General features: G+C 41.5%; 2 protein-coding genes across 2 annotated transcripts; one reads left to right on the top strand and one right to left on the bottom strand.

Annotated features, from left to right (window-relative positions):
• Positions 1 to 264: 264 nt before the first annotated feature.
• On the top strand, positions 265 to 1,422 carry LOC138001085 (uncharacterized; the record flags this gene model as incomplete). The annotated part of the gene is made up of 1 exon (XM_068847752.1): positions 265 to 1,422. A coding segment is annotated over exon 1 (1,158 nt), but the record flags the coding sequence as incomplete, so codon positions are not given.
• Positions 1,423 to 1,451: 29 nt separating this feature from the next.
• On the bottom strand, positions 1,452 to 2,519 carry LOC138001084 (uncharacterized). Its single transcript, XM_068847751.1, has one exon. It carries the CDS (start codon positions 2,517 to 2,519, stop codon positions 1,452 to 1,454), a length of 1,068 nt encoding a protein of 355 aa, XP_068703852.1.
• Between the last annotated feature and the right edge of the window lie 9,015 nt (positions 2,520 to 11,534).

The following is an 11,534-nucleotide window of genomic DNA, read 5'->3' as shown; positions in this document are numbered from 1 at the left end:
GGCCACAGCGCAGGGGCAGAGGCCGCGATACACGCCATGAGCCAGGTTTTTGATGAGGAGGTGTCAGATGGAGTACTGTTGATCGATGCAAGTAATGCATTTAACCAAATGAACAGATCTGTAGCTTTGCACAACATTCAGATTTTATGCAAGGAAATGGCGCTTTATATAATAAACACCTACAGAAGCCCATCTAGACTTTTCATCTGTGGGGGAGGTGAAATACTCTCACAGGAGGGGACAACACAGGGCGACCCCCTTGCTATGGCTTGGTACTCGGTTAATACATCAATGATGATTTATTATTTGAGAGCACGCTGCCCGGGGGTTAAACAAGCATGGCTCGCGGATGATTCGGCAGGCGGTGGAGTAATCACATCGCTTTACGATTGGTACAAGCTGTTGAGTCAGGAAGGAGAGAAGTTCGGTTACCTTGTGAATGGGTCAAAGAGTTGGCTTATAGTAAAGTCAGAGGAAGCTGCCGCAGAAGCAGCGAGAGTATTCGGTGATGAAGTTAATATCACTATTGAGGGTCAACGTCATCTAGGAGCGGTCATTGGATCACAAGAATACAAGGATATGTATTGTAAGGAGAAAGTGCGTGCATGGAAAGGGGAACTTGAAACACTATCAGAAATTGCTAAGAATCAGCCCCACGCAGCGTATATCGCTTTTACGAAGGGGTTCAAGTCCAAGTTTACTTATTTTCTTCGCACAATTAAGTCATTTGAGGACTATATCGACCCAGTCCAGGAGGTAATCGACGATCTACTACTTCCAACATTCTTTGACCAGACAGAGCCCCTTCCCGACGAAGTGCGCCAACTCGCTACCTTGACAACGGCCCAAGGGGGACTAGGCGTGCCGGATCTGAGATCGGAAGCACCACAACAGTTTACCGCATCAGCATCAATCACAGCCGCACATGTAGACTCCATAACAACTCAGAGTACCATCATGATAACAGGCGAAAATTCCGTAGAGGAGCTGAAACGTCACCACCAGGCGCTAAAGGCCGAAAGGGAAAAGGCAAAAATGGAGTCGATTGACTCCACCCTCTCCCCTGATCTTCTTCGATTGGCCAATCAAGCAAGAGACAAAGGGGCCAGCTCTTGGCTTAACGCGATCCCCCTCAAAGATCAAGGTCTAGCTCTTAACAAGCAAGAATTCAGAGACTCTCTGCGGCTACGTTACAACTTGCCTCTCACCGACCTACCAGCCCAGTGCGTTTGTGGGGATAGATTCAATGTTGGCCACGCCCTCTCTTGTAAAAAAGGAGGGTTTGTGGCACAAAGGCATGATGGTGTACGAAACCTACTGACATCATTCATCACCAAAGTTTGTAAGAATGTGGAGGCGGAGCCACGCCTCTTACCTCTTGACAACGAACGGATGCATCTTAGAATCTTGCTTCAGTTTGAAACTTCGAAGGACAAGGAGACTCCGGGCTCTTATTGCTCTGAAGAGGAGTTTAGTCTTTTCATAACACGTAACGCGCTCCTTAATAATCCAAAGTTCATCAGAAGCTCTCTTCTTGTCTTCGTGTTTATTACATGGCGCATAATACCATATGAAGCGTCCATAAGACGGAGATCACAAAGATTAATGTTGCTTTTAGCGTTGACAATATCCCCTCCCGAAAAGGAGTCCATGCTGAGATAGTTTGCTCCTTGTGCATATTTCGACGTATCCGCCACCTTTTGGGAAAGAGAGTGGCCAACATCACGTTCCAATTCAATTTTCTCGGGTTGAAAGCTGACGTCATTGGCATTCGTAATGACAAGATCTATCTCGGTTGCTTCAGAAAGAACATGCTTTTCAGCGAACGACGAAGTACTGGTAAGCGGGTCCTGAGGGTTCGTGGTTGGGGAACGTTGTTCACAAGGCAAATTATCCGGAGGATCTTGCGATTGGGATCTGGCTCTATTGATTGTTCTGGGTGCAGTTGCTTGATGGTTGCCTGCGGATTGAGCATGGTTAGAAAAGAACGGCAGGTTGTCGATAAAGTCAGTCTCTACTACTGACTGTGGCATCTGCATTACTGCATCATTGTAGCTTGGCAACGTTCGCGGCAGCCGGTTCTGGCTTGGAGATAAATGACGCAAAGGAGGCGGATAGGAACTAGCTGTTCCCTGCAGCGAAGGGGAATTGGCCTGCAGAAATGTGCCAGCGCTGTTTGTCGCTGAAATGGTGTTTTCTTTGTCAGTCTTCTGACCGCAGCCAGAATTTTTCTCCTGAGACAGGAAATCTATGCCATCATCCAAATCCACAAGATAATCTTGTTTAAACATTTCGAGTTTTGCTTCCATGCAAAATGGCACGCAGCAGTAAAAATCTTTGCACTGTTGGCTGTGCTGTGAAGCAAGAGACTTCATCTCCTTACATAGTGCGCAGCTTGTTTTCTGGTGACAGATCTGTGAGTGTTTCAGCTTCAGTTTCATGTTAACGCAGATTGGGAGAATGCAACTTGGATCAACACAATCTAACGCATGCTGGAAGAACTGCTGAAAAGTGTTCATCATGTGGCTTCTTGGTTCTCGTTCCGCTTTTGTGAATCGTCGTGGATATGATCGATGGTGTGAGAAACAATGACTTCAAATTTATAGGAAAGGATGTTGGAAAGTTTGTGATGCCACTTTGACTTTACGTGCATATAGCTCTCGCCAAATTAGGGAGAGTCTGGACTTTCACCCAGCTGGGACCATGGTCAGTTTCCTTAAAATTAAACACCGCCCCCGATCAGAAGAATGAGGCGTTTATTTGAGAAATGTAAGAGAAAAAAGTACACGTTAGAACTCGGTAATCTAAACGAGCTTTGGAAGTGCCCATAGTTGCAGGTCTTTCTTCAGAGTTTTCGCAAGGTGCGAGGCCGATCTTCCTCTGGAAATTTAAACGTGTTTCTGTTTAAAATAATATTTAAAAACGATCTACCGTTTACCGTCCAGTTTACCGTCCAGTTTGTGGTGGGTATAATGGCTCACAACCTGCTTGCATGCATTGCCCTGACTTCATGAAATAGTCCCATTCTCTGGCATTTTAGGGTTCCACTCTTTGTTTACAATCATGTAGGCATGTTTGCGCTTATGCTATTCTCTATTTTCGAATGCCTCATGAGACATTTTGTTTGCCCCCCAAATTTTGCATAAACTATAATTGTTTTCAAATGCCCTTGGGGACATTACATATTTCCAAGAGCATTTGAAAACAGTAGTTTATGCAAAATTTTGGGGGGCAAACAAAGTGTATTATGGGACATTTGAAAATAGAGAATGGGTTGTACCAACTTTGTGACCTTTTTAGCACTATCAAATTTTTTTGAAAAGACTCTCTTGCTCTTTGAAACATTGCCATTGATTTGTCGTGGTGCTCTCAACGTACTGTAGTTAATTTCTTTATCACTGAAAGACAACAACTCCCAAAACTTCTTCCATTGAAATGTTTGCATCAGTCTTAGAAGCTCTTGTAATTTATTCTTAATTCATTAATACCACTTACAAGCTTGTTTTTATTTGATTTAGCGGTTCATCAACTAGACCTGTCTGCAAGTTCTGTAGTGAAATGAAGTTTTTCTAATAAGGGCAAGATAACAGGACTTCTAGTTGATAATTGGCACATTTTTGTGGTAAAAATTTTCAGCTACCTCTCCTCATCTGCCAGATTAGTGCCTTCGGGTGAAGGGACTCTGATCTACATGAGTATGTGTGTTTAACTTCTTTTTGGAAGGGTGTTTTTCCTTCCTCGATCAACAAATTCTTTTCATGAAGGACTACACTTTAGCTACACTCTCATATACTTGGACACACTCCACTTTCTGCAAAGAATCAACGTGTAAAACCGTCAGTAAATAAGCGACAATCATCGAAGGACTTGTAAGCAGCGAGTACCTGCTTGTGGTATTCAGTACATTCGGTGGAGTGGTACATTAAATGGTTAAACTGAAATATCGTGCAAGCCGAATGGCGTCGAGGAGATGAAATTGTTCATGATCTTGATTGCATGGAAAATGGATTGGGGCAGAAGTGCAGTTCTTGAGCTTTTGATTGGGATAAATAAATTGTCTGCATCGTCGGTTTTTTGTTCTACCGATAGCATTCATTGCCGGATTAGCATTCGTTGCGCTAGGTGCAATTACCTTGATTAAAGTAAAGCGCCATTGCTTCAACTGCAGCGGCGATTTCTATCAGCGAAGACTTCTAAACGGGCTCACTGAAACTCCACGCTCTTGCAAATATTTTTTAAGTTCTGCGATATTCATTGTGTGGAAGTCCTTCTTTAATAGGCATCTTCTTAGGCATGCTGACCCTGGAAGATGGACTGATTCAGCGTTCTCGAATTAAAGGCTCACTGATAGAGGCGGCTCGATTTACAGACACTCAAATCACATTCATTCGGTTTTATTACTGACCTCGAAGTGCACAAATATATGACAATCAAAATACATGAAGGTATTCGTAATAACAAAATGTAAGGAATACATCTCGTTTCCGTCCGTCTAGGGATCGAAGATGTTCAAAACCTGACTCACCCCCGTAAATCCTGTCGAAGACGGAAGTAGGAGTGTAAAACTACCGTGTCCCACATCAAATGCTAATCATGGAAGTGACTAGTGTCTTTGTTGCATCATTTCCTTGTCCAACGCAAAAACAAACTAACATTTCATATCTTCTCGCCACGCCATCTCACTATGTGTTAGATGACCGATCCTCTCGAATGTCCGAACTTTCGAGGTTTGTTTACATGAAAAGTCACGTGACACTACACGTGAAAGCTAGCGCTCAGAAGGTCAATTGCTCTCGTTTGTCAATCTGCCGCGTTACACTAAAGGCCGGGACACACTAGGCGACAAGTCGCAGCGACGGGTCTCTGCGACAAGTTGCTCCATGTGTACTACTTGCAAAACAAGTCGCTGCGACACGACGCCTGTCCGGAGCACACGCAGTGATCTCGTATGAGAGGGAATGTGAACTAGTTTTCTAATTTAATATGGCTGACCATATGACGCTCTCTCATTGGTTCATTTATATTTTGTCGCAGCGACTTGTTGCCGGAAGTGTACACACGATGCGACAACGCTGCTTTCGCTAATTTTGTCGCTGTGATAAGTCGCATGAATTCAAACTGGTTTGAATGCGTGCGACTGATCGTGGCGACATAATTCTGCCGCAGCGACAATGATTTTCACGAAATTAACCGTGTCACACAAGGCGATTTGTTGCGGCGACTTGTCCCCGCGACGTGTCGCAGCGACTTATCGCCTAGTATGTCTCGGCCTTAAAACCAACAAGATTAGCAAACCGACCTTCATTTAGATCAAGTCCGTAGTCGCGGTGTACAAGAATTACCAAGCTGTGTCAAAGTATAGTATGACAACAGATGAGTTCACGCTATTGAGTGCATCATGGGTAATCAGGGCAACATTACAGGAATTCAAAGCAAAATAAGCTGTTCATGACGCTTCTAGACTTTCGCCTTTATAAACCAAACAAATATGTTCAAGTTCACAACTGATATGAACTGGACTTGGTATCTATTCTTTGGCGTTCCAAAATATTGCTTTTTTGTCTCCATACATTCTCTGTAGTTTTGTGTCTTTGGAATTACGGAAAATGTATGGCAGAAACTTTGGTTAATAAAATAATTTCTGCAATGGCCATTCTCTACAACTATATTCTGACGCACCTTTGAGCGCATTTTTCCTAATTGAACTTAATCCTTTGATGGTTTATGTCTTTTTATTTTATTTAGTTAAGTCCCAAATTACATTACAATTTTATGAGATTCCTTCAAATAAGCCACGTGATATCATCATAATAGAAAGTCCGGCTAAGTCACATAATTAGTTTTACAAGTCTATATAACAACAACAAGAACAGCATTTATCACAATATCTTACAAAATGTCGAGTCGGGTGGGAACAAATAAAAACACATGAATATTTAGAAAATTTACATAATTTCAGCGAGAGCTAGAAACGTTGCAGGCATCTTGCCAGCTTACTTTTACATGTGTGTATATTATACAAGAACATTACTTCCAATTTAAAATTTTGTCTCGAAAACTTGTCACGATCGGCGATCGCTTGAAATATTGCAAAGGAGTAATTCCACAAATTTCCGTTGTGAGCACATATCAGTAACTCTGATCGCTTAATCCCTCACCGACGACGCGAGAAAAGGTCGAAAAACCTTTTCTCGGCGCCATCTTGAGGGGAATATCCGGGAAAACCTTCATGCACATCGGAAACTACATTCACTGAACAGCAATCTGAGAAAAAAACAAACATTGTCCAGATCCAACCGAAAGAGGCGCTAACGATATTAACAATGCAAACGCTGACATAAATATCACATATTTAATGGGATTAAATCACCTACGGAGGTTTGATATGTACTTACAGTACAGACGATTTGCGTCCCCTCATGTATCCATACTATTAAAAGGCAAGTCTTTCATTGACGCGTGCAATCGAAACTGACACTGAACTTATTCTAATTGAACAGTACGCAATTTTTTTGAAGCCCATTTTAGCCTTGACAGAATCAAGAGCTTGAAAAGTTCCTAAAGCGATTACTTCAGTTACAGGGGTCGGAATCTTGCTTCAGTTTGAAACTTCGAAGGACAAGGAGACTCCGGGCTCTTATTGCTCTGAAGAGGAGTTTAGTCTTTTCATAACACGTAATGCGCTCCTTAATAATCCAAAGTTCATCAGAAGCTCTCTTCTTGTCTTCGTGTTTATTACATGGCGCATAATACCATATGAAGCGTCCATAAGACGGAGATTACAAAGATTAATGTTGCTTTTAGCGTTGACAATATCCCCTCCCGAAAAGGAGTCCATGCTGAGATAGTTTGCTCCTTGTGCATATTTCGACGTATCCGCCACCTTTTGGGAAAGAGAGTGGCCAACATCACGTTCCAATTCAATTTTCTCGGGTTGAAAGCTGACGTCATTGGCATTCGTAATGACAAGATCTATCTCGGTTGCTTCAGAAAGAACATGCTTTTCAGCGAACGACGAAGTACTGGTAAGCGGGTCCTGAGGGTTCGTGGTTGGGGAACGTTGTTCACAAGGCAAATTATCCGGAGGATCTTGCGATTGGGATCTGGCTCTATTGATTGTTCTGGGTGCAGTTGCTTGATGGTTGCCTGCGGATTGAGCATGGTTAGAAAAGAACGGCAGGTTGTCGATAAAGTCAGTCTCTACTACTGACTGTGGCATCTGCATTACTGCATCATTGTAGCTTGGCAACGTTCGCGGCAGCCGGTTCTGGCTTGGAGATAAATGACGCAAAGGAGGCGGATAGGAACTAGCTGTTCCCTGCAGCGAAGGGGAATTGGCCTGCAGAAATGTGCCAGCGCTGTTTGTCGCTGAAATGGTGTTTTCTTTGTCAGTCTTCTGACCGCAGCCAGAATTTTTCTCCTGAGACAGGAAATCTATGCCATCATCCAAATCCACAAGATAATCTTGTTTAAACATTTCGAGTTTTGCTTCCATGCAAAATGGCACGCAGCAGTAAAAATCTTTGCACTGTTGGCTGTGCTGTGAGGCAAGAGACTTCATCTCCTTACATAGTGCGCAGCTTGTTTTCTGGTGACAGATCTGTGAGTGTTTCAGCTTCAGTTTCATGTTAACGCAGATTGGGAGAATGCAACTTGGATCAACACAATCTAACGCATGCTGGAAGAACTGCTGAAAAGTGTTCATCATGTGGCTTCTTGGTTCTCGTTCCGCTTTTGTGAATCGTCGTGGATATGATCGATGGTGTGAGAAGCAATGACCTCAAATTTATAGGAAAGGATGTTGGAAAGTTTGTGATGCCACTTTGACTTTACGTTTATATAGCTCTACCCAAATTAGGGAGAGTCTGGACTTTCACCCAGCTGGGACCATGGTCAGTTTCCTTAAAATTAAACACCGCCCCCGATCAGAAGAATGAGGCGTTTATTTGAGAAATGTAAGAGAAAAAAGTACACGTTAGAACTCGGTAATCTAAACGAGCTTTGGAAGTGGCCATAGTTGCAGGTCTTTCTTCAGAGTTTTCGCAAGGTGCGAGGCCGATCTTCCTCTGGAAATTTAAACGTGTTTCTGTTTAAAATAATATTTACAAACGATCTACCGTAACAGCAGAAGTCCATCTGGAGTGGCAACTTCCATACAGCGTCTGTGAAACGGCGTTTTCACAAGTAGGTTTATTTTTAGACTAGCCCTTCCCGCGAATTAGATCAAAAAACAAAGGCACTTCCGGATCGGTGACCCTATGACGTCAGCTTAATTTCTTGTAATTGGTCATCGGGCTCCTGTGGGAGTCTCATTCGCGGGAAATTCAATCTAAAAATAAATCGGTCTGTGAAAACGCCGTTACACTAACACAGTAGAGTTGTAGGCTCCGGGTCATGGGTTCCTGGTTACAGTAAGTGTTGTCAGTGATTTTGTAAATAAACCCCACCCTCGAATAATTTTAAAAAATGCTTTAACTCTTGACGCCAATGGATTCTTGGGTTTGACACGAATTATCTTTGCAATTCTTTTGTTCCGACTCTCATGGAAACAAGTGAGAGAATTCTGCATAAATTGGTAAATTCTCGTCCCGCCAGGATCCAACTGGGCTGAAATGTAGGAGACGGCAAGAATGTTAATTTTGTTAGCTCTATGAATGTCGGTTGCTTTCGTTCTCAGAACAACAGTTTCATATTTAGGGTTGTAACAAAGTCCATGCACTTACGCGCATTATCATTTCCCGTGTGGGTTTTGTCTGTTAATTCCATTGGAATAACAACAGCAATAGCCACATCCAAGTTATTGATGTAGAACATATATAAAAAATTAACACCACCACCACTACTACTGCTACTACTACTACTACTACTACTACTACTACTACTACTACTACTACTACTACTACTACTACTACTACTACTACTACTACTACTACTACTACTACTACTACTACTACTACTACTACTACTACTACTACTACTACTACTACTACTACTACTACTACTACTACTACTACTACTACTACTACTACTACTACTACTACTACTACTACTACTACTAAAAATAAATTATCCTATCAGTCTCAAAAATGCAAATAGACCGTAAACGGGACCCCATCTGGAGCGCGCAAATTTCCATACAGCGTCTGTGAAACGGCCTTTTTTACAAGTAGGTTTATTTTTAGACTAGCCCTTCCCGCGAATTAGGTCAAAAAACAAAGGCAGTTCCGGTTCGGTGACCCTATGACGTCAGCCTAAAATCTAAAAATAAATCGGTCTGTGAAAACGCCGTTACACGAAACACAGTAGAGTTTTAGGCTCCCAGTCATGGGTTCCTGCCGTAAAATTGTTCCTTAATATCTGAACCAATGTTGTCGACTTTTCTGCCAATTATCATTAGATGAAAATATGAGATGAATGTAAATCCAGCCAACGCTTCAATTAATTAATTAATATTTGAAAGATTAGTGGACAAATTGCTCTCGTTTGTCAATCTGTTTTTTTACACTAAAACCAGCAAGATTAGCAAACCGACCTTCACTTAGATCAAGTTCATAGTCGCGGTGTAAAACATGGTTACCAAGCTGTGTCAAAGTATAGTGTGACAACAGATGAGTTCACGCTATTGAGTGCATCATGGGTAGTCAGGGCAACATGGCGAGAAATTCAAAGGAAAATAAACTGTTCATGACGCTACTTTATAGACTTTCGCCTTCATAAACCAAACAAATATGTTCAAGTTCACAACCATCTATTCTTTGGAATTCCAAAATATTGCTTTTTTGTCTCCATACATTCTCTGTAGTTTTGTGCCTTTAGAATTACGAAAAATGTATGGCAGAAACTTTGTTTAACAAAATAATTTTTACAATAACCATTCTCTACAACTTTATTCTGCCGCACCTTTGAGCGCATTTTTCCTAATTGAACTTATTCCTTTGATGGTTTATGTCTTTTTATTTTATTTAGTTAAGTCCCAAATTACATTACAATTTTATGAGATTCCTTCAAATAAGCCACGTGATATCATAATACTAGATAGTCCGGCTAAGTCACATAATTAGTTTTACAAGTCTATATAACAACAACAAGAACAGCATTTATCACAATATCTTACAAAATGTCGAGTCGGGTGGGAACAAATAAAAACACACGAATATTTAGAAAATTTACTCATCATGTGGTGTGATAAGCAATGATCTCAAATTTATTGGAAAGGATGTTGGAAAAGCTTGTGATGCCACGTTGGAGTTTAAGTGCACATGGCTATGGCCAAATTAGGGAGAGCTTGGCAGTTTGACCGGGTCAGTTCACCTTAAAATTAAACGCCGCCCCCAATCAGAAGAATGCGGCGTTTTCTCGAGGATTGTTAGAAAAAAAAAAGTACACGTTAGAACTCGGTAATCTAAACCAGGCTTGGAAATTTATTTTCCTGGATGAAGATGTTTTAAATTCGAAGTAGCCATACTTTAAAGCTCCTTCTTCAAAATTTTCCTTCTTCAGAATTTGTCCTGGCAGGACAAGAATTTACTGATTTATGCAGAATTCTCTTGCTTGTTTCCATGCATGCGCGTCCGAATAAAAAAATTGCAAAGATAATTCGTGTCAAACCAAAGAATCCAGTGGCCTCAGAGTTAAAGCATTAAAAAAAACTAATTTTCAAAGTGATGCTTCAAGTGGTTGCCTTTTAATCTTGTTGATACAAAAATAAAACTGAACATTTATGTAGTGTTTTTACATTTGCTTTTTTCATAATTTAACCAGTTATCAGTTATCACTTCAGATCCCTTGTGTTTATACGTGACAGTTTCATATTTAGGGCTATAACTAAGTCCATTCATTTACGTGCATTATCATTTCCTGTTGTGGGTTTAGGGGTTAACCTCCAAATCCCATTACAATAACAACAGGAAGGGCCACATCCAAGTTAGGGTCCGGACGCACTGAACTGACAAAATTTGTTTGGCCCTTCCAAAAATCTCGACAAAATTTGTGTCTGCCAAATTTTCAATTTGTCAAACGTGGGCGCACTGAGACACAGCAAATTATTTCTTAACCACAAGTGTCAATAAACACCATCGCTTGCGCGCTGTTCGCCGGAAAGGTTACATGAGATCTCAGGAGTCATGGGCTTATGGTGATCTTTAACCGCTTCGATCGAATATGTTTCCTCGGCATATTATTGCTTGTATTCTATTTTTTTTTTCTTCCTTGAATTCGTTCAACTCCAGCAGATGCAGTTGCTACTTCTACTATGCCAGTGGAGGCTTCACCTTGTTTGACTGCAACGGGTTCGGTAACACAACAGATTTGTCCCTAGAAGGCCGACTGAAATCCGACTAAAAATAGAGATCAAATTTTCTTGATTGACATTTTCCTTCAAATCATGGCGTGTTAATTAACAAATATGTCAGATTTCACGCCTGACAAAAATTTGTCCTGCTCCGAGGCAGGACGACGGCGTCTTTGAAGTTTGGTAAACCTTGACAAAATTTGGTAGATCTAAAAATCATTGGGCGCACTTGTCTCAGGGAACT

This window comes from Montipora foliosa, chromosome 4 (assembly GCF_036669935.1).
Source record: "Montipora foliosa isolate CH-2021 chromosome 4, ASM3666993v2, whole genome shotgun sequence".
Taxonomy (NCBI): domain Eukaryota; kingdom Metazoa; phylum Cnidaria; class Anthozoa; order Scleractinia; family Acroporidae; genus Montipora; species Montipora foliosa.
This window is presented reverse-complemented; position numbering and strand designations above follow the sequence as displayed.